Source organism: Mya arenaria, chromosome 2, assembly GCF_026914265.1.
Source record: "Mya arenaria isolate MELC-2E11 chromosome 2, ASM2691426v1".
NCBI lineage: Eukaryota > Metazoa > Mollusca > Bivalvia > Myida > Myidae > Mya > Mya arenaria.
In genome coordinates this window covers 17482644-17507081 of record NC_069123.1, presented here as the reverse complement: position 1 = coordinate 17507081, position 24438 = coordinate 17482644, and the positions used below count along the sequence as shown (strand labels likewise).

The 24438-nt window shown below is 35.5% G+C and overlaps 1 protein-coding gene across 1 annotated transcript in view; it reads left to right on the top strand.

Annotated features, from left to right (window-relative positions):
- LOC128213609 (transient receptor potential cation channel subfamily A member 1-like) overlaps positions 1 to 22184 on the top strand; it is a 38875-nt gene extending 16691 nt beyond the window's left edge. Inside the window, exons 13-30 of the mRNA XM_052919515.1 lie at positions 3134 to 3295; positions 4066 to 4177; positions 5001 to 5170; positions 7968 to 8052; positions 8589 to 8648; positions 10386 to 10463; positions 10760 to 10830; positions 11397 to 11586; positions 12139 to 12255; positions 15866 to 15883; positions 17893 to 18059; positions 18619 to 18679; positions 18899 to 18967; positions 19843 to 20016; positions 20203 to 20271; positions 20639 to 20752; positions 20938 to 21056; positions 21650 to 22184. Coding sequence (XP_052775475.1) covers positions 3134 to 3295; positions 4066 to 4177; positions 5001 to 5170; positions 7968 to 8052; positions 8589 to 8648; positions 10386 to 10463; positions 10760 to 10830; positions 11397 to 11586; positions 12139 to 12255; positions 15866 to 15883; positions 17893 to 18059; positions 18619 to 18679; positions 18899 to 18967; positions 19843 to 20016; positions 20203 to 20271; positions 20639 to 20752; positions 20938 to 21056; positions 21650 to 21800 — 1987 coding nt within the window. The 3' untranslated portion in view covers positions 21801 to 22184. The remainder of the gene's footprint in view (positions 1 to 3133; positions 3296 to 4065; positions 4178 to 5000; positions 5171 to 7967; positions 8053 to 8588; positions 8649 to 10385; positions 10464 to 10759; positions 10831 to 11396; positions 11587 to 12138; positions 12256 to 15865; positions 15884 to 17892; positions 18060 to 18618; positions 18680 to 18898; positions 18968 to 19842; positions 20017 to 20202; positions 20272 to 20638; positions 20753 to 20937; positions 21057 to 21649) is intronic.
- Positions 22185 to 24438: the final 2254 nt, after the last annotated feature.

Sequence of the window (24438 nt, the reverse complement as noted above, 5' to 3'; positions counted from 1 at the left end):
GCTTTAATTTGAATGAAGGCCCATAACTTTAGCTAACTAACAGTTTAGTTAAGCCCCTTACAAAAATGAAAAAAAAACAGACAAGCATAAGCATTAACTAGTTGTGCTCTTGATATTTTTCACAGCTTTATTTTTTAAATATGAAACACCATGACCTTAAACAATTTAATATTGTACCAATACAGCCATTATCTGGTATTATATAAAATATATGTATTTTGTTTTACAATTCAACCATATTCATGTACCTAGTTAGCAGGCGCGTAGGAAGGAAATTGACTCTGGGGCCGCGGAAGGGGTTGGCACGGGAGGGATTTCCCCTACCTTCGAGATGTTTTTTAATTTTAAGCATTGAAAGACTCGATTTCCAGTGAGTTCAGGTTTTATTTTAATGTTTTTATCTAAACCTTTTGCGGTTAAAATAGTTGATGGATATAAAACTACAGTGGAACCTCGCTAAACCGGATCTCCACAAAACCGGAATCCTCGGGATACCGGACTTTTTTCAGAGTCCCGATTTTTCCCTTATACTTTTCAATGTAAAATAATCCCCACAAAACCGGAACCTCGGAATTCCGGATACCGGACAAAAAATCGAGAAAATTTGTTAGTTGTCAACGTAATTTTACCTCGCAAAACCGGACGTTTATTTGTTCAAACATGTCAAAATGATTTTGTGTATCAGGAATTCGCGAATCGCGTGTCACTTTGTCACTTTGTTTTGACAGCCGGTGCGTCGTTAAATATTGTACATTTGATGTTGTGATAACTCGATAATCGATAATGATGATTCCGCTGTGGATTGACTGCCGCGCGATAATCAAACGTTAATCAAACTTGTGAAAAGAAAAAAATGATTGAGACATTAATTTGTTTGTTGTAGAAAATAAAGAACTAGAAACGGTTATTAAGTGATCATTTTGGAGGGTTGTTTTATCTAAAGACTTCTATGAGTGAATCAAATTAGAGCGGTGCGTTAATTAAACTATCAAACATACTTAACAAGCATTAAATTACGCGAGTTGTTTTATTTTTTTAGACTCGGAAAAAAGATGATTATAAAAACGCAGAATTATGTTTATCACTTTTGCATGTGCTTTAATCATGTCTCAACCTCTGTCTAAACGTCGAAGAATTGAACTGTCCCTAGAGGACAAAATGAATCTCATTAGAGATTCTGAGAAAATCCCTAAGCCTACAATCAAGGTATGTTTACTGTATGAAATCTTTGAATTTGCTGTTTATTTTAAATTTCAGTTTAAATTTCGCTTTTACACTGCATTAAAATGTTTCATTCGATTTATTTCAGATTCTCGCTGAACGCTTTGGCATCGGAAAATCATCAGTGGGCGACATTATGAACATTATGTATCACACTAGAAGCGTAAAGATACATGTACAATGTACATGTACAATGATATAAACTGTATCTGTAATGTACATTGATATATAAATGAATATACATGTATATTCTATGCATTATTTCAAGTTACTTGAACCATCATTGATGTAAAATAAATGTTATCTTTATGTGTTTTTATTTTATTCCAATTTTCAATTTCCCTTTAAAGGTTAACTCAGTTAATATTTTGAGTAAACTTACTCCGTACATCAAATCCTCACTAAACCGGAATCCTCACTAAACCGGAAATTGTCCCCGGTCCGGACCTTGTCCGGTTTAGTGAGTTTTCACTGTATAATCATTTAGTAGCATGTGTTCATATTTGCAGTCTCACAATGTATGCTAAATAACAAATTAGCACAGTTAACCTGTTTATAGTGAAACCACGAGTGACTTTTGAACCATTTCGAGTTGAAAGCCATGTGTTCATTTTTTCTAGTGACAAAAGATCTCTTTGAAAATTTAAAACTTTAGGGTTATTTGGAAAGTCCATTTTAAAGTCAAACTTTAATGTGGCGAGTTTGAAATTACATAGTAACATATTGCTGGCTATTTAATGACATTTCTATTTTAACGAGTAATTGCAATCATCACAATGAACTACCGTTTTTGAAAGGTCAAAAACGATACAAATAATAATTGTCTTATTGCCTCTTCTTCCACTTACCCGTCTTTGTTAATCCGCCGACTGTTTTAAAGGCATGGTGTCACAGGACAAATATCTAGATGGTCACAGGTTTAATTATGACATGGTGACCTGTTTACTCAATATCGTGTCAGACTGGTATTGATCTATATGAGCGTAGCTTTGTTTAAAATACAATTATTAAGAAAATCGGCATCAAATATTCGCGGCCCCATTGCCGTTACTTGTCAGAATATTGGGGCCGTGGTCAAGGCCCCTGTGACCCCAGCTCCTACGCGCCTGAGTTAGGTAATAATGGGTTCAACTATTAATCAGCTCAATTTGAGAATATGATGAATAACTGAGATTCAGTAGCTGTCCAACAAAATGATGATCTATCATTGAAGTAATTGCACTGTCACTCAGGGTAATGCATATGTCTTTAAGGTAATGAATTGGAAGAAATGTTGGTGTTACATGTAAAGAGAAAGTCCAACATGAATGCAGTGTGTCTTATATGTTTTGTCACTTAAAGGGGCACAAAATAGGTTGATACATTCCCCAGTTTAAAAAGCCCCAAAATATTGCTAATATTTTTTTATCTGTACACAGAGCATATGCTTTGTTTTTGTTTTGATCACAACAGTCAATAGCCTATATTACGCCTCCAACATAAATGACATAATGCAATTGATCCAGGACTGGTCACACAGTGACCCCATATTTCTCCATATTGGGTCACTAAATTTATATCATTCCAAAATGGCGTCTATTTTACGATTCTGATGAATATTCCGATGAATAAATAAAACATTTAAACATGTAAATAGGTTGTCAACGTGATATATACATGACAGTGTTAGTAGGTGACCTGATATGGGATAAACGGGGCGCAGGAAACCATACTCGTGTTTGAGCTTCGCTCTCAACCGATATGTTTTCCTTTGCCCAGTCGGGTCACCTACTAACCCTGTAACTTATAATATTGTGCCTCTCTGATGGTTAAGATCTTAAAATTGTATCTCAGACCAACACAGCTGGTAAATGAGTGCCATTACCATACTAATATGATGCAATAATATAAAGTTCCATATTTTATATAACAGGTTTGGTAACTACACCAGTGTCGAGATGTTGATAGCAACAAGCCGGTCCGAGACAAACGATGGGGACAGTGATGGTCGCTCCCCTCTAATGGCCGCGTGTCTCAGCGGTCACTACAAGGCTGCTCGGTCACTCCTGGCTTTAGGGGCTGATAACTCCATTAGGTAAATTGGCTCCTGGTTGGGTGTCTAAGTGGTAAATACAAGGCTGCCCAGTCGCTCCTGGCTTTAGGGGCTGATAACTCTATTAGGTAGATTGGCTCTTGGTTGGGTGTCGAAGTGGTAAATTCAAGGCTGCCCGGTCACTCCTGGATCTAGGGGTGGATAACTCTGTAAGGTAAATTGGCTGATGGTTGGGTGTCTCAGCTTTAGGGGCAAATAACACTTTAGGGGCACTATTCACTTCACGGCTGCCTGGTCACTCCTGGCTCCAGGAGCAGATAACTGTATAAGGTAAACTAGCTGATGGTTGAGTGTTTTAGAAGTCATTTCAATACTGTCTAGTCACTTCTGGCTTTAAGGGTGGATAATTCCAAAAGAAAAACTGGCTGATGGTTGGGTGTCCCAGTGATTACTTCATGGCCACCGGTCACTCCTGCCTCCAGGAGCAGATAACCCTTTAAGGTAAACTAGCTGACAGTTGGTTGTATCACAAATTACTTCAAGGCTCCCTGGTCACTCTTGGTTCTATGAGCAGATAACTCTAAAAGGTGAGGAGGAATAATTATATATAATTCATCATATATCATCAAACATCACTACATTATTCAATTGTGATTCAAAACACAAGAGTCTTGCAATAATGTTAAGTATATTCAACATATTTATATATTATTTTTTTAGTGAAAGTAGAGTAAAGGTATTTGCTTAAAAGTGAGAATTTTTCCAATTTCTGAAATTCAGGTATTTTGATTACAAAAATTTGCAAATTTCAGAGATGAAAATTACTGTACAGCTCTGATCCTAGCAGCATCCAAGGGTCATGTGAAGGTCATGCAGCTATTAATAGATAACTTTGCAGAGGTCAATGCCTGTGATAAAATAAAGGTTAGGTTTGTGACTTAAGTATGATTTTTTGTACATAATTTTGTTTTTTGGGCAAATTAATATATGTTTTTTCTTTTATCTTTACATCCCTTCGAAACAAAATTTGTTTAGAGAACCATTACAAATGGTCATATGGCAAAAAAGGGGGATTTTGGTTAGGGAAACATTATTTCCAAAATCAGGTAGGGTAGGTAGGCTTCTTTATTTTTATTTTTTTATTAGGCTTTATATAAGAACATAATTGTCATCATTGGAGAATGGTGCTAACGGAATCTTCTGTATGAAGCTTTTAAACTACATATTAAAACACACACTAAAAGAACACAAACCTACATACTCTACCTGTTTTTTACCAACTGACAGTATAAAAACAGTAGGGTCGGCCCCTATTTCGTAGGTAGGGTACGGTAACCCGATACCTTAGTTTGAATACTAAAATTGTAAGTGTAAATACAATATTATGATGTGTATAAGGACTTCCTGTAGTAATAACTGCTTCATGCATGTATCAAATTTGACTCTGTAAAATAATTTTCATGTAAGAAAGAGAAGGTTAAATTTGGTTTATATGTAACCAGAGACAATATACCCAATTGCAGACCTATGGCTTCAATAAGTATTAAGAAATGCATCTTTTTGACTGAAAATTCACATTCAAGTGTTGAATTTTGCTCCATGCCATTCTTGTTTCTCTAGTCTGTTTGGAAGAAAACATCTCCCACAGCTCAAAATAGGTGTAAGTTTGACAGAGAAATTGGAAGTCTTTGTATTCCCATCTTCCTGTACATTTATGATATTATTCTAAGCTATATGTTTCTAACAGAACACAGCCTTGCACATGAGTGCTGCAGGCGGCCATGTTGATGCTGTCCGGTTGCTCTTGAACAAGAATGCCTCCCCGATTCTTCTAAACAGCTACAAGAAGTCTGCCCTGGATATGGCCCTCGACTATGACCAGACAGATGTAGGGATCACCATGATGCAACATAAAAAGTATGAATTCACTCAATTGAATACTTTTTAGCTCGACTATTTGAAGAATAAGGAGAGCTATACTACTCACCCAAGCGTCAGCGTCTGCGTCGGCGTCACCCCTTGGTTAAGGTTTTGCGTGCAAGCACACATAGGTTAATATCTCAGCAACTACTTGAGGTATTGCATTAAGACTTTATACAATGGTACTCAACCATCCAACATACTTAATTAACCAAGTTTGATTACTCTACTTTGCATTTAATGCCAATAATGGGCCTTTATTATTTGACTTAGAAATTCTGGTTAAGGTTTTGCGTGCAAGCACATATAGGTTAATAACTCAGCAACTACTTGAGGTATTGCACTGAGACTTGATACAATGGTACTCAACCATCCAACCTACATAATTAACCAAGTTAAATAACTCTAGTTTGCATTTAATGCAAATAATAGGCCTTTATTATTTGACTTAGAAATTCTGGTTAAGGTTTTGCGTGCAAGCACACATAGGTTAATATCTCAGCAACTGCTTGAGGTATTGCATTGAGACTTGATACAATGGTACTCAACCATCCAACCTACTTAATTTACCAAGTCAGATAACTCTAGTTTGCATTTAATGCAAAAAATTGCCCTTTATTATTCGACTCAGAAATTCTGGTTAAGGTTTTGCATGTAAGCACACATAGATTAATATCTCAGCAACTACTGGATGAATTGTATTGAGACTTTATAAAATGGTACTCAACCATCCAAACTACTTAAATAACCAAGTAAGATAACTCTAGTTTGCATTAAATTCAAATAATGGCCCCTTTTTTATTCATCATAGAAATTCTGGTTAAGGTTTTGCATGTAACCACTTTTAAGTCAATGCTTCAGCAAATACATCATGTATTGCATTGAAACTTTACACACAGGCTCCCAACCATTTAACCTTCTTATTTAATCAAGTATGATAACTCTATCTTTCATATTATATAATTTTTGCCCCTTTATTATGCGACTTAGAAATTCTGGTTAAGGTCTTGCATGTTAGCACACATAGGATAATATCTCAGCAACTACTTGATGTATTGCATTGAGACTTTATACAATGGTATTCAACCATCCAACTTTATTGAATAATCAAGTTAGATAACTGTGTTTTGCAAATAATGGCCCTTTATTATTACACTTAAAAATTCTGGTTAAAATTTTGCATGTAACCACATTTATGTTAATATCTCCGCACATCATGTATTGCATTGAAATCTAATCTAACAGTGATCCATGCATGTTTCGCCAAAACTTTTCAATCCATACACTGAAAAGAGATAGTTGAGTGCGCTGTCTCTGTGACAGCCCTTGTTATTAGCTCGAGTATTCGAAGAATAGGTGGGCTATACTACTTGCCCTGCGTTGGCGTCCGGTTAAAGTTTTAGGGCAAGTTGAGATTTTCACTTATAAGTCCAATACCTACATTCAATTGACTTAATACTTCACACAGTTGTTCAGGGCCATCACATGATGAGGTTAGATAACTCCATATTATTCTTTACACAGATTATGGCCCCTGATTGACTATGGAACTTGGGTTAAAGTTTTAGGGCAAGTTGGAATATTTATTAATAACTTCTATATCCTGTTCAATTGACTTAATACTTCACACAGTTGTTCAGGACCATCACATGATGAGGTTAGATAACTCCATATTATTCTTTACACAGATTATGGCCCCTGATTGACTATGGAACTTGGGTTAAAGTTTTAGGGCAAGTTGGAATATTTATTAATAACTTCTATACCCTTTGTTCAATTGACTTAATACTTCACACAGTTGTTCAGGACCATCCCACAATGAGGTTACATAACTCCATATTATCCTAAATACAAGTTATGGCCCCTGATTGACTTAGGTTAAAGTTTAAGGTCAGGTTAAAGTTTTAGGGCAAGTTGGGATTTTCACTTAAAACTCCAATAACATTCATTCAATTGACTTAATACTACATAATATCTTTTATACAAATTATGGCCCCTGATTGACTATGGAACTTAGGTTTAAGTTTTAGGCAAGTAAAAGTTAAGGGCAAGTTGTGATTTTAATAAAAAAACTTCTATACCGTTCATTAAATGCACTTAATAAAATTCAAAATTATTTACGACCATCTTACAAGAAGAAACATAATAATAATTTTAGTTAGGTTTGACATAAAGAAACCAAACTTGGTATTATTACATCGTTATTGTATTCTAAGTCAAAGCGGCGTAGTCGAGCGCGCTGTCTTACGACAGCTCTTGTTTTTTCAGGACTAACTAATTTTCACATTTTTTCACTCCTAGATTTAAAACCCATAGCTGTGTTTTATGGATGTGGGTGTAAACAGATTTCGAAAAAACATACAAAGATCTTAGTTTTATGAAAATAATGAATGACAAACAAATAAAGAGACAAAAAATACAAATCCAGCAGGAGATTTTTTGCTGTGCGTTAGTTTGGTAAGAAGTTTTCGAAAGGTGTAATTTGTCAAAGTCAAGTATACCCTTTACTTTATTGTTTAGACATATTCTTTGATATTTAAATATGTTTTTCATCAAATAGTTTTCTTACTACATGTATGCTCTACTTGAGTTTATGAACACATTTGTGAAAAGAAATTTGAACTAATATGAACATAAGAACTAATTTATTAATTATTACTGGTACTTCATTAATTGGTATAGCTATTTTGATGTGTGTGGTCGTTTTTTCATAAATTTTTGACTGCTGGGCTTGTCCCTGTAGTTTTCATTGTATTATTAAACATTTAATGAGATGTAATTGTGACTGATTCAGATGGACTGAGATAATGGCAGTGAGAGACGCTGATGGCTATCCTATGATAAAGAAACTCATCAAGAAGGCTCCCGATGCTGCTTTGGTAATTTTTACATCATTTTTTGCCATTTAATTTTCAGCTCATTTAATAATGCTCTCTTCTGTATATAATTTCCATAATGAAGTCATTTACTGGTATTTTAATGTTTTGGAGCCATATACATGTTCTGTATATGGTCTTGAGAGGCAAAAGTTGCAACTTAAAATCAATGTTTGTTCAATCATACAAACTGTAAATAAAAAAGAATTTAAATCATACAACAGTATAAGCTTAAACATTGTAAATTTTACAAAGATTGTGAAGAAAGTTATGATAACTTATATTTAGTCACTCTTGTTGGCACGATGTTGCACGAGTGTGTTGTCTTGTGTTGAGACATACAACGGTATTGCATGAGTGTCTAGAAATAGTCTAGGAATTCTGCATTTAAAATTCATATGAATGCCCCAAAGAAAAACATTTGCTGACACATCTTAAGCATTTGTTTCTGACAAAAGGTTTTGGTAATCAAAAGTAATTTGATAAAAGCTTTAAAGATAATAACAGTTATCTTAAGATTACATTTGGATCTCCGGCAGGTGGTGATGGACAATTGTGTACAGGAGTCGGAGCACAGGAAGGATGACCCAGACTACTCAGTGAGTACTGTATAAAGAATACAAGAGTACCAGGTACTCCAGGACTCATATCTTACTGCTACTCTCCAGTAGATCGCCAAAAAAATGCATTTATTCAAGATTAAACACTTTTAATAAAATTATGTTTTCTTTCAGTATGAATGTTGACCCAAATGTACTATCAATATTTTAACAAATTTAATCAGCACTGATCAGACAAGCTGTATTAAATTTTTGTGCAAGCACCTACAGTATTGCCACATGATGCAAGCACCAACAGTATTTTCACATGATGCAAGCACCTACAGTATTGTCACATGATGCAAGCACCTACAGTAGTGTCACATGATGCAAGCACCTACAGTATTGTCACATGATGCTAGCACCTACAGTATTGTCACATGATGCAAGCACCTACAGTAGTGTCACATGATGCAAGCACCTACAGTATTGTCACATGATGCTAGCACCTACAGTATTGTCACATGATGCAAGCACCTACAGTATTGTCACATGATGCAAGCACCTACAGTATTGTCACATGATGCTAGCACCTACAGTATTGTCACATGATGCAAGCACCTACAGTATTGTCACATGATGCTAGCACCTACAGTATTGTCACATGATGCAAGCACCTACAGTGTTGTCACATGATGCTAGCACCTACAGTATTGTCACATGATGCAAGCACCTACAGTGTTGTCACATGATGCAAGCACCTACAGTGTTGTCACATGATGCAAGCACCTACAGTATTGTCACATGATGCTAGCACCTACAGTATTGTCACATGATGCAAGCACCTACAGTGTTGTCACATGATGCTAGCACCTACAGTGTTGTCACATGATGCAAGCACCTACAGTGTTGTCACATGATGCAAGCACCTACAGTATTGTCACATGATGCAAGCACCTACAGTGTTGTCACATGATGCAAGCACCTACAGTATTGTCACATGATGCAAGCACCTACAGTGTTGTCACATGATGCAAGCACCTACAGTGTTGTCACATGATGCAAGCACCTACAGTATTGTCACATGATGCTAGCACCTACAGTATTGTCACATGATGCTAGCACCTACAGTATTGTCACATGATGCTAGCACCTACAGTATTGTCACATGATGCAAGCACCTACAGTATTGTCACATGATGCAAGCACCTACAGTATTGTCACATGATGCAAGCACCTACAGTATTGTCACATGATGCAAGCACCTACAGTATTGTCACATGATGCTAGCACCTACAGTATTGTCACATGATGCAAGCACCTACAGTATTGTCACATGATGCAAGCTGGTATTGCATTTTTGTCAGCTGCATATGAGTGGCCTTCTATTTTTATCCCAATCATGTTACTAACACAGTTCATAGCAGAAGACAAGATTGGAACATCTAAAAGCATTTCCTGTGTGATGCTGAGCTTTCAGTGACTTAGTTCTACTACTTTTAGCAATTTGCAATGCTTGCATTTGGTCCAGAAAAACACTTTGTCCTTAATTTGGTATTTGCCAATCTATGCAGGTCTTTAAAAGAACAATTGTTTGTCCTGGTGTAAAAGCTCTTACTCTGTCTTCAATGTGGTGTAAACATAATAATCTTACCTGTAACATTACTTTGTAAGTGTTGAAAAAGGTAAGATTGTCCAGTGGTAAAGTTTATAACTATACTACTAGCTTTGTCACAATCAAGTCAAAACAAATTTATATTAAGTTGACTATTAACTGACTTAATTTCCCATTTGCAGCTGACCTATGACTACAAGTACATTGACCCGGGACCGGACGATCCCTGCTGCAAGAACAGGAGATACTTCGCCCTCGATGTATGTACATCTATTATATAATTTTGTTGATATTACATGCATTTGAATAATTAGTGATTTATTAAATAACCATATTGATATGTAGAATGTACTTGGCAAAAAAAGTTTGGTTAGGGTTACATCCTTTTCAAAAACAGGTAGGGTAGGTAGGCTTTTTTGTTTTTTATTAGGCTTTATATTAGAACGTTATTTTCATCTTTGGAGAAAAGTGTTAAAGTAATATTCTGTATGAAGCATTAAACAAACTCAGTCATAATAAGTACTGCTTTCTTATGAAGGTGATAAATGTGTTTCAGACAATGATCCAGTTTAACCGGGAGGACCTGTTATCGCATCCACTCGCACAGAGCATGCTCATTATGAAATGGTTTGTGGAAGTATTATTTCCTCTTTTGATCAAGGTTTTAGCTTGTCTGGTTTTCAAGGAAAAAGTTGCGGTTACTGTCATACTACTGACATAGCCTCGAGGTTGCTGCTGCTGTTGCTGCCATCAGTTGGGTACACAAATTCAAACCTTGGTAAAAAAACTTCAAGAAATTCTTATGTGCACAGCTTACCTGAGACAATTATGCACATGTGTAGCAAGACCCATATCTCTTGCTTGAATATTTTATTTGAGGTATTTCCCTTAATTGTCTACCAATTTGGTTCAAAAACTTGGTACACTTGTTACCAGTAACAATATCATGTGTGTAACAAGGCCTTTAACTCTGCCTTTTCAAACATTAAATACAGTCAAACACCGTTGGCTAGAACAGGCTTGGGTGGAATTCCTCAATGACTCTAGCTTGAGATAAAGGACCGATTTATTTAAACTGACTGTAAGCATAACTGCTTGGTTTGAATTTTCCGAGGCTCGAGGTACTTTCGCTGGTCCCTGGGAGATCGAGCGAAGTATACAAGAGAAACAGATTTTGTATTTACCATTTTCAGGAGAAAGTTTGGTAGTTACATCCTCTACAGCAATCTGTTCATCTACGCAATGTACGTCACCACACTAAATGTGTACATGACATGGGTTCCTGCGATGGCTTCTTCGATTGTTGACAATCTACGTCGCTGTCCAGTGTATGTCAGCGAGGAAAACGCAACAAATGCAACACTGATTCATATACTACAAGAGGTATCGTGATACAGTGTCAAATCTTGTACATTGATAATACTTTGAATTTGAATTAAGCTGTCTTGTTTTAAAAAGAAAAAAAACATGTTGAGGTTTTGTTGGTCATTGGCATTATCGGCCTTGAAACTAAGTAATGTTGAGTGACCTAACATTAACTATTTCAGACTTTTTCACGAATATTGGTGTAATCTTGTCAAAGTGCTTGAAATAACATCAGGGATTACTCTGGGTTACATATAGATTGAATTATACCCCTTTTATTAACTGATTTGAGTGGAAAATTTCAATTATGCTAGGTATTTGAATTTTTTTTGGTCAGTTATTTCCCTCTTGACACTGTACTTGCTTTAGTTCTGTAAATATGGTAAATTGTTTTCGCGAGGTCCTTTTTTCAGGAATTTTTTGCTTAGCCAAGTTTGTGAGGTAAAAAATTTGTAACACCATTCAACCAGGCATTGCAGAGCTCAAGAAAACGTTTTATTCAAAAGGGTATGTTACTCACTATATCTTTTTTCAAGGAGTATTCATGGATTTTCAAATTCTTTATTCCAGGAAGCAAAACTCTCCCACTTAGAAATTCATCATGCCGGACTGACGTCCATGCAGTGGATCCTTGAAGTGTTCATTTTGCTCCTCCTATTTAAAGAGCTCTTCCTGCTTTGGGGACAGGTGTGTTTGACACTCTGCATTCTTCTGTGAATACATTTACTCTCACAAGATAAAATCTTTCTTTTTAAGTAGAAACTTTTTTAGCGACCTTTAAAAAAAAATGTTAATTTGTTGTGACAGTCTACTAGGTGCTCATGTGACAGTCTACTAGGTGCTCAGGTGACAGTTTACTAGGTGCTCATGTTCTTGTCTGTATGGCTGTCATTAGCCTGCAATACATCTATAACCTCAGCCATGACTTCAAAGCTATTCAAGGTATTGAAGTCATTAGCCTGCAATACATCTACAACCTCAGCCATGACTCCAAAGCTATTCAAGGTATTGAAGTCATTAGCCTGCAATACATCTATAACCTCAGCTATAACTCCAAAGCTATTCAAGGTATTGAAGTCATTAGCCTGCAATACATCTATAACCTCAGCCATGACTCCAAAGCTATTCAAGGTATTGAAGTCATTAGCCTGCAATACATCTATAACCTCAGCCATGACTCCAAAGCTATTCAAGGTATTGAAGTCATTAGCCTGCAATACATCTATAACCTCAGCCATGACTCCAAAGCTATTCAAGGTATTGAAGTCATTAGCCTGCAATACATCTATAACCTCAGCCATGACTCCAAAGCTATTCAAGGTATTGAAGTCATTAGCCTGCAATACATCTATAACCTCAGCCATAACTCCAAAGCTATTCAAGGTATTGAAGTCATTAGCCTGCAATACATCTATAACCTCAGCTATAACTCCAAAGCTATTCAAGGTATTGAAGTCATTAGCCTGCAATACATCTATAACCTCAGCCATAACTCCAAAGCTATTCAAGGTATTGAAGTCATTAGCCTGCAATACATCTATAACCTCTGCTATAACTCCAAAGCTATTCAAGGTATTGAAGTCATTAGCCTGCAATACATCTATAACCTCAGCCATAACTCCAAAGCTATTCAAGGTATTGAAGTCATTAGCCTGCAATACATCTATAACCTCAGCCATAACTCCAAAGCTATTCAAGGTATTGAAGTCATTAGCCTGCAATACATCTATAACCTCAGCTATAACTCCAAAGCTATTCAAGGTATTGAAGTCATTAGCCTGCAATACATCTATAACCTCAGCTATAACTCCAAAGCTATTCAAGGTATTGAAGTCATTAGCCTGCAATACATCTATAACCTCAGCCATAACTCCAAAGCTATTCAAGGTATTGAAGTCATTAGCCTGCAATACATCTATAACCTCAGCCATAACTCCAAAGCTATTCAAGGTATTGAAGTCATTAGCCTGCAATACATCTATAACCTCAGCCATAACTCCAAAGCTATTCAAGGTATTGAAGTCATTAGCCTGCAATACATCTATAACCTCAGCCATAACTCCAAAGCTATTCAAGGTATTGAAGTCATTAGCCTGCAATACATCTATAACCTCAGCCATAACTCCAAAGCTATTCAAGGTATTGAAGTCATTAGCCTGCAATACATCTATAACCTCAGCCATGACTCCAAAGCTATTCAAGGTATTGAAGTCATTAGCCTGCAATACATCCATAACCTCAGCTATAACTTCAAAGCTATTCACGGTATGGCTGTCATTAGCCTGCAATACATCTATAACCTCTGCCATAACTCCAAAGCTATTCAAGGTATTGATGTCATTAGCCTGCAATACATCTATAACCTCAGCCATAACTCCAAAGCTATTCAAGGTATTGAAGTCATTAGCCTGCAATACATCTATAACCTCAGCCATGACTCCAAAGCTATTCAAGGTATGGCTGTCATTAGCCTGCAATACATCTATAACCTCAGCCATGACTCCAAAGCTATTCAAGGTATTGAAGTCATTAGCCTGCAATACATCTATAACCTCAGCCATGACTCCAAAGCTATTCAAGGTATTGAAGTCATTAGCCTGCAATACATCTTTAACCTCAGCCATGACTCCAAAGCTATTCAAGGTATTGAAGTCATAAGCCTGCAATACATCTATAACCTCAGCTATAACTCCAAAGCTATTCAAGGTATTGAAGTCATTAGCCTGCAATACATCTATAACCTCAGCCATGACTCCAAAGCTATTCAAGGTATTGAAGTCATTAGCCTGCAATACATCTATAACCTCAGCTATAACTCCAAAGCTATTCAAGGTATTGAAGTCATTAGCCTACAATACATTTATAACCTCAGCCATAACTCCAAAGCTATTCAAGGTATTGAAGTCATTAGCCTGCAATACATCTATAACCTCAGCCATGACTCCAAAGCTATTCAAGGTATTGAAGTCATTAGCCTGCAATACATCTATAACCTCAGCCATAACTCCAAAGCTATTCAAGGTATGGCTGTCATTAGCCTGCAATACATCTATAACCTCAGCTATAACTCCAAAGCTATTCAAGGTATTGAAGTCATTAGCCTGCAATACATCTATAACCTCAGCCATGACTCCAAAGCTATTCAAGGTATTGAAGTCATTAGCCTGCAATACATCTATAACCTCAGCTATAACTCCAAAGCTATTCAAGGTATTGAAGTCATTAGCCTACAATACATTTATAACCTCAGCCATGACTCCAAAGCTATTCAAGGTATTGAAGTCATTAGCCTGCAATACATCTATAACCTCAGCCATGACTCCAAAGCTATTCAAGGTATTGAAGTCATTAGCCTGCAATACATCTATAACCTCAGCCATAACTCCAAAGCTATTCAAGGTATTGAACTGAAACACAGAGCACAGCATCTGTCAGAGACAAAACACACACATGAAGCAAGGCCGATAACGCTGGCTTTAATAATTGTGATGTGCTAGTCAAAGTATTAGACATATTTTTACAGGAGCATTGACTATTTAAAAGCTTTATTGCCAATGAACATAAATGTTTTCACACTGTACATGTACAACTAATATAGAAGATAAGATCTGGCCTGTGTGTAAGATTGTTTTCTATGTTATTGGGAAAGGTTAACCAAGCTTAGAGGGAATTTAGGGTGTAAACCAATTTTATTTTGTGATGTGAATTCCTAATAATGTTATTTGGTCTTTTTAAAAATAAAATCTCTGAAGGTCAGTAAATGTAAAATGTTATCACATATACATGTTGTAAAGCTATGGATTGATATGTAAACTCTTAACTCAAAATTGAATTATTGTACAAACTATTAAATGCATGTGCACATTTAGAAAGGTGTACCACAATTAAACATTATAATTATTGCATTGAAAACAACACATTGAATTATCAAAAGCTTATTAGCACATGTGCACCTCTCAATGTTTTGAGGTTTTTCAGGCATAAAATATTCTTTGGGATAAAATCCTGCAAACAGTATTTTCCGGCTTGAAACATAACTAGGTCTGTCAGTCAGACCTGTCATCTGTTATCTGAAGCCTCTTGTATGTATGCCCCCCAACCCAGCGGGGAAAAACATTGAAAGGTGCATAACATGATGTATGAATAGCAAATAATGATTTCTATGTATTAAGAAGAAGATCTCTTCTTACTTCACTGTAGAATAATGTACACATACTAGGGGATATTTTATTTAGTTATAACTTTGTAATCTTATTTTCTTTAGCTTCAGGTAACTCTTTATATTTCATTTTACTAGCTGTCGTCCCATTCAAAGGTAATCCTCAAATATACAACCTTGTTACTTCATCTGTTTTTAAAAGTAGACAGTTATTGTAATAGCCTTGGTGTCATTTTCATTAAGAACAATTTTTTTAACTTTTGAGCTTACTAAAAAAATAATATAGATATTCACATAAAAGTTAGAAGGCATTTCACCAGAAACAATAATGCACACAATGTTTGTATGCATTTGCCACAAACATAAATGCATACAAAGTTAGAAGGCATTTGCCATAAATATTAATGCACACAAAGTTAGAAGGCTTGTTGCCAGAAACATTAATGCACACAAAGTTATAAGGCTTGTTGCCAGAATTGCCAGAAACAGTAATGCACACAAAGTTAGAAGGCTTGTTGCCAGAAACAGTAATGCACACAAAGTTAGAAGGCTTGTTTCCAGGAACATTAATGCACACAAAGTTAGAAGGCTTGTTGCCGGAAACATAAATGCACACAAAGAAACATAAATGCACACAAAGTTAGAAGGCTTGTTGCCAGAAACATTAATGCACATTGAGTTAGAGGCTTGTTGCCAGAAACATAAATGCACACAAAGTTAGAAGGCTTGTTGCCAGTTACATTAATCCCACACAAAGTTACAAGGCTTGTTGCGAGAAACATTAATGCACATTGAGTTAGAGGCTTGTTGCCAGACACATTAATGCACACAAAGTAAGAAGGCATATTGCTAGAAACATAAATGCTCACCAAGATAGCAGGCCAAACTCTACATAGCTTTACTTCCCTTACATAACAGTAATTACTGACACCATGCAAATCAAGTGACCATAAATCATTTTGGTAAAGATTGTATTTATCTTTAAAAAAAACGAAGTCTGTATTTTAACCTCAATACACTTCGAATAATTAGAATTTGATAAAAACTTACAAAATAAAGAGAAAAGATGTAATATTTAAAAGAAATATTATATAGTTCATTTAGCTAGAATCCAGCTATACTCACTCATTGTGGCAGAGATCTGTTCTGCTTGTTAGGGGAGGTCACTGTGTAGGAGATTGTTCACAGGCATGTTTCCAGAAACTTTAATGCATTCATGTACAGCAATGTCTCAAGACTCTGGCTTTAATGATTGTGGAGTTACGCCCCTGTTTGACTGAAAACAATACATTAGAGCGTTGACCTCCTCTAGAGGTTCCCTTGTTTTAATTTGATAGGCTTTTGTCTTGAAAATTCTTTTTCTCTTACGTGAATGTAAAAGTAGGTGTAATTTAATTGTTTTCAATTTATAATATTTTAAAGTACATTCAATGTCAACCACTGCTTATTGTCAGTTTTGTGAGCAAAACAGTTATCTCCTTTTGAATATGTCTTGCTAAAGTTGAAGTGTGGGTTATCTGCATAGAAATAGCATTTTGTAATTATGTCCATTTGTTCTCTTTAGAAAGATGACATTTTACTGATTCCTCCTTAAATGTTCAAAGCTAAATTTATACATACATGTATAGACTGGTTTGGGTACAATGAATAATGGAAATATGTAAGAAATGGAGAATGACTAAAGAGGTTAATTACGCATTATTTCTGTTACCTTCTCCTTCTTAAGTAAAATTTTGTTTTTCATTATTGCATACTTATTTCTTGCACGAAAAAAAGGGAATAAGCTTACAAAGTTACGACTAGTCTGTACTTTAACTCACCTTGTTATATGAATGTGACTGCATGAAACATTGTAGCAATATGTGTGTTGTGCTGTTTTTATCATGCATGTGTGATGTAGATTTTTAAAACAAACTGTTTAATTAGAAAGCAATTTATAACAGAACTGATGATGTCCAAATAGGTACAAATATCACATGTACTAGTACTTCATTTCTGGATGTAAACTTTTTTTTCTTTCTTTTTTAGTAATATTTGAGTATCACTTATAAATAAATCTTTTTATCACATGTTTAGATGTAAAGCAATTAGTTAGCATTATAGTAAAAACATTTGACCAATACATACAGTTTATTACATCATACATAGTAGTTTCATTTTTCCAGAAGTGGCGTTACTTCATCAATCCATACACATACTGTAACTGGATTATGATGGCGTCTACCCTTGTGTTCATTAACCCGCCAAACCGTTACCCATGCGAGAATAACTGGCGGGGGGCCTGGATATCGTCTCTGTGTGCATGGACTCTCCTCATATCCTACCTGCAAAGGTGAGACATCTGTAGACTATAAATCTCAACTATAGCAGGTGTCAAATAACCGTAACATTTCCCTTGAATGAGTTTATTTATAGTACAAGATTGTGTATTATAAAGCATTAATTTCAAGGACAAAAGTTAACACAATCTATAAGATCTATGAGGAAATGTCAATAAATAATAAGTCTATAGGTTGCCTATAATTCAAATAACTGCATTGATAACATGGGTGGAACTTTATGGATTTTCGGTTATTCAGTACAATGGGAAGGGTAGAGTAAATATTAACACAAAGCAGTTATTTAAATGTTAACGTAGCGATTCTTTGGCATGTTTTCTGTGGTAAGAAAGATCCCGAAAGAACAGTATTTCATTGCATGTATGGTCATAAAGTTAATACAAACTTGGTTAGATTCTTTCAAGATACAAGATACTCAGCTTACACAGGTCTTGTAACATTCTTCACCTTGTCTCTCAGAAAACATACTTAACTAGGTACTTCTTTGAAGAAAGTGCCAAGAACAAAACAAAAACAGAATGTTTTCTTCATATTGAAATTGTTTTCTTTCAGGCTTGATGTGGTTGGAATCTACTTTGTAATGTTTGGTGAGGTCATGTTCAGTATTGGGAAGGTAAGTCTATAGAAAGTAAAGCCACAAGCATTTTCATTGAAGTGTAATTGTTCTATATTGAGAACTATATTTTGCATTCTAATTCATTTGGTTGTAGAACGTTTTCCAGGCAACTGTGTGAAAGCAGCAGTTTTAAAATCTGGATTGTGTTTTTTTCTTTTGACATAAAGATAACATGGAAATGTCATATTTCAAACAAACATTAGTTGAATGTTTCAGGTGATGCTGGTTCTCGTACTGTTTCTGATGGCATTTGCCCAGGCGTTTGGTGCTGTTTTAGCACAACGGGTAAGATTTAAGGTTTCTTATTGGAGGAACAGAGAAATTGACTCAAACAGACTTGCTTTGTTCTGAGGATCTCTATGGCCCTGATAGCCCTGTTGTTGAGCATTATCTTAAAGTGGGGAAGGTCGTGGGTTCAAACCTCAGATGCGTCATATTGAGCAAGTTGAAAAACTAAATGGTTTATTGGCAAGAGCTAGGATATTGCACCCGGACTTCCTTGAACCTCATTCTGTTTCTTCAAATCTTTTTTATATAAAGAATTGCAGTTACTACTACTACTACTGCTACTACTACTACTACTACTACTACTACTACTACTACTACTACTACTACTACTTCTACTACTACTACTACTACTACTACTACTACATGTCACTTTTAAACGACATTTAAACATATATTAAGTACATTGTGAAGCCATAATGCAGCCCATGGGTACGGGCAGACATTCATAAACTCTAACATATAAACTGAGGTTCTCAAAATTCCTGTGTACTGTGAAAGCTAAGATTTGGGAGCAGGAGGATGTACATGTAGTAGCATTGCAATATATGTACCATACATTGTCAATGGTAGTCGAGTTGACTGACCCTTTAAAATAAAAATGACCAATACTCAAATTGGTCAATAATTTTTAAACAAATTTCAAATTGACAAAAAAATGAGTTCATTTATTAAATCATTTGATTAAATACCAGATAGCAAAAATTGAATAAAGATTTAATGAAAGAATATATTTTAAAATGTAAATCAATCTGTTGCTGGTATGTATTCAATTTAAAGGAGCTAAAAGGAAAACACATACATGCTATGTTTTCATCTTATATCTTCATCAGAATACAAGTATGTGTCAAAAGCTATTCTTTATATCCTTTCAGCCAGGTTTCCGAGATGAGGACTTTTTCCCATTGACAGTGCTATCCATGACACTGGGCGAGATCGGGTTTGTGGAGACTTTCGTTGAGAGCAATAACAGCCCCTTCACTGTTGACTCGTACATCATTTTAATACTGTTCGTGATTGTCATGCCGATCGCTCTAATGAACTTACTGGTTTGTATGAAATTTCTTTTATTTGAACATAGGTTATGGTGTAAAATTTATATAAAAGAATATACAATCAGCCTCTAATTTAGTTTTTTAGTCATTTCCAATGCATTTTGAATTGTTATGACCTCTATTTTCATTTTAAACATTCTACAATTACATTGATAACTCTTTCAATTATAATGCTTTCAGATTGGTATAGCTGTCGGAGATATTGATAAAATACAGAAGCAAGCTTACATAAAGAGGATTGGTTTGCAGGTATTTCCCATTAATGTATAGTAAGTTGACTTTGTTTAATGAAAGTATGTTTGAGAAATCAACAAAATGAATTTGTTGTCTGCTATGAGTGAACTCTTGTTTTTAGTATATACAAATATATTTTAGCCCGATTGTGACGAAAGCTAAGCTTATGGAATCGCTCTTGAGTCTGTTTCCTGGGCAGAAACCAGTACTGTGTCCTTTTTTGAGAGGCCATAAGAAAGTATCCCTGATGGGGATCAAACCCACAACCTCTTGGGTGAGAGGCGGACACCTATACCACTAGACCACTCTCACCCCTCTTGTTTTTGACTGGTCAGTAACAATTGTTTGCATCAACCAATTCTTTAATACTTTCTCTCTACAGTCGGATCAAGTGAATGACAGCGAGAACAGGTTTCCCAAATTTCTCCAACAGAAGATGTACCAGCGATATTTCACGATCAAACCATATGAGGAGAAGAACACAAGATGGGCCAGGGTAATACAAACAATACACCATCATGCATAATGTGAAGATTATTTCCAGCTTTTGTTCAGTTTTCTTTTGGAACAGATAATGTATGTAAATGTCTGAAACAAAACATGTATATTTTTATGGAAATATCAGACCCTTGATTCCCAGATAAGATTAGGAAATTTAAATTCTGCATTGTTGTTTTTCAGCTCAAATATTACATGTTTGGCATTCAGACATCAGTGGAATTCATTGCCCAGTCTGAGAAAGACTTCACTGTAGAAACTCTTCAAGAAATCCAGAAAAATGTGCAGAAAAACAGAAACAAGTTAGTATTTTCAATTTTAAGAAAAAAGGAAGACATACTGTAGTATCCTAGGTGAGGTCTGCATCATTGTTTGTGCAAAAAGTTTTACCTTGTCAATAACTTAAAAAATATTCTGAATCAAGGTGTTCACATGAAATTTGCACTTAAGTAGCAAGGCATATAACTCTGGCTCTAATAATAGTAATGTGAATAATTTATTGTTTCATATGGGAGTTTTGATTATAAATGGATTGTCTGCTATAAAAAAACAGACTATCAGTATAGTTGCTATCTAATTCAACTGTTCATAAAGGTAACATATGGGCTGATTGTTCAGAACTTTGTTTAAGTTAACAATGTGATCAAGGTCATCATTGTTAACTTTTAAACATGAAATATTGGATGATGTGCTCACATATTTAAATCTGAACATGTGTACAACTGAAACAGTTGTCTCAAATCTTGTAAGAAATACAGCAGACCATAAATATATCAATTAAACTTCCAGATGTGTAATGATTTGAAAGTTAACAACAATGACGTTAACAATGTTATTAACTTTAACAAAGTTCTGAACAATCAACACAATATTATATCATTTTTGTTTTTTTCAGGTTAAACCAGATCCAGACCAAAGTGGGCATTCAGCAGGACCTGTTGAAGAATCTGTGTGACCATTTCCACATTGAAATAAAGAATGATCCCGACAATGTTTCCCTCTTGAGTGAGAGAACAGACTTTCAAAGCCGATTTGACTTTGTTTAACCAGTTAAACAGCATTGTGAATTTGACATATTTCATGCGCAATAAAAAGTGGCAATTGGTGTTTGATTTTACAGTGCTTTGTATCAAAAGTGATTGAAGTCAATGATCTAGTCAATGCCAGAAGCATTATTTTCTAGGTGGCAAATAATTGTTATTTAGAACTCAATTTAGTGGAGTTTTGAAAAGATTCATGGTCGCGGAACAGCGACAAACAAGCCATGATTTTACTTTTTGACCGAAGGATTGCATTAGCTTGTTAAGGCTTTAGGTTAAGATGTTTGTTGCATATAATTTGATGTTTCCTTTATAGGTCCAGCATTGAATCTCAGTTTTTGTGGAAATTAACAAAATTGTTTTTATATAATAATTGTATGTGCTTTTTTCTAAAATAAAGATACCATAAGTTTTGTAGTTTATTTGGATAAATAAATGATTAACAAAATAAACCTTCTGTACATTTCTTTATTGTAGCACCTGAAAAGGTGATATACCGATACTACTTTTGGCATTGTCAGTCTGCATTGACAGTGTTGTCTTCAGCTACATGTTGTGCAGACAATGACTCAACAAGTAGTCATCCAATCAATATGAAACTTTGTCACAGTGTTTGGTGGCATAATGTCTCGGTCAAGTTTGATCATCAGATGAACTGCCCCAGTTATATCAGGGTAATTGCCCTTTTACATTTAAATATAGTTTATTCATTTCTGGTGCAGACGATAACATACTTATTGTCAAATCTTGATGGCAGTATTTGTGGTCACTAAATCAGTGTAAATTTCAACAGGGCATGCCGTGGTTGCATTCAAATTTTGAAGGTCTATTTATTATGCAGACAATTTTCCATTCATTCATGATAAAACTTGGTGACAAGTGCATGTGATAAAAAAATGTCCTCAAAGTAACTCACAGTTATGCCCTGTTTGTATAAATGCATAGTTCATTTATTGTGCAGTCAATAATATTTACTTTCTTTTGTTTTATCCAATTATGATGACACTTTGCAACAGCGTTTTATTTATGATATGAAATGAATCCATGTCAAATTTGAAAATCCAATGGACTGCCATAGAAATTCTAGAATAATGTCCCTTGATAATAAAATACATTTGACTTACTTGTTTGGATATAATATATGGACAGAGTTTACAGTTAACAATACAGTTTTTTCCTTCCCACATTCAAATTAGTATCATATTTGTTTCAACAACTATGGGCGTTGCCACCAGGCAACACACATCCAATTACATGGAATACTAGTTTCATAAATTAGGCATCTTTTCTGAAACAACAGAACTGCCTGACCTAAAGACCTTGACATTGCAAAAAAATAAGCCATGAGCTAAATATCTGGGTATTGATATTGCATGAACTAAAGACCTGGTTATCACATGACCTTTTGACCTGGATATCACATGACCTAAAGACCTGGTTGTTACATGACCTAAAGAGCTGGATATCACATGACCTTATGACCTGGATATCACATGACTTAATCACCTTGATATCACGTGACCTAATGACCTGGATATCACATGAACTTATGACCTGGATATCACATGACCTAATGACCTGGATATCACTAGACCAAATGACCTGTATATTGCATAACCTAAAGACCTTGATATTTCATGACATAATCACCTGGATATAACGTGACCTAATGTAATGAAATGAAGTGAACGTCACGATAGCGTAACGTCGTGAAGCGTGTATTGGGGATCTGATTTTAATGAGATTGCTAATGACCAGGATATAACATGACCTAAATACCTGGATATTGCATGACATAAAGACCTGGATATGACATGACCTAATGATCTGGATATTACATGACCAAATGACTAGGATAGTATATGACCTAAAGACCTGTATATTGTAAGACCTAAATGCATTGATATTGCATGTCCTAAATACCTGGATGTTGCATGATCTAAAATTTTGGATATCAAAGCACATTAAGACATTGATATCATCTGACATAAAATACCTTGATATCACATGACCTAAAGACCTGGATGTTGCATGACCTCAAGACCTGGATATCACATGAACTAAAGACCTGGATATCACATGACCAAAAGACCTGGATATTGCATGACCTTGAGACCTGGATATTGCATGACCTTGAGACCTGGATATTGCATGACCTCTAGACCTGGATGTCGCATGACCTTAAGGCCTGGCTGTTGCATGACCTCAAGACCTGGATATCACCTGACCCTTAAAACCTGGATATCACATGACCTTAAGACCTGGATATCACATGATTTAAAGACCTGTATATCACATGACCTAAAGACCTGGATATTGCAAAACCTCAAGACCTGGATATCATTTGATCTAAAGACCTGAATATCACATGACTTTAAGACCTGTATATCACATGACCTTATGACCAGGATATTGCATGACATAAGACCTGGATATTGCATGACCTAAAGACCTGGGTGTTGCATGACCTTAAGACCTGGCTATTGCATGGCCTAGAGACCTGGCTATTGCATGACCTCATGACCTTGATATCAGATGACCTGGTGTCCAGGAAATTGCATGACCTAATGACCTGGCTATTGCCTAACCTTATGACCAGGATATCACATGACCAAATGACCTGGATATTACATGACCTAAAGAC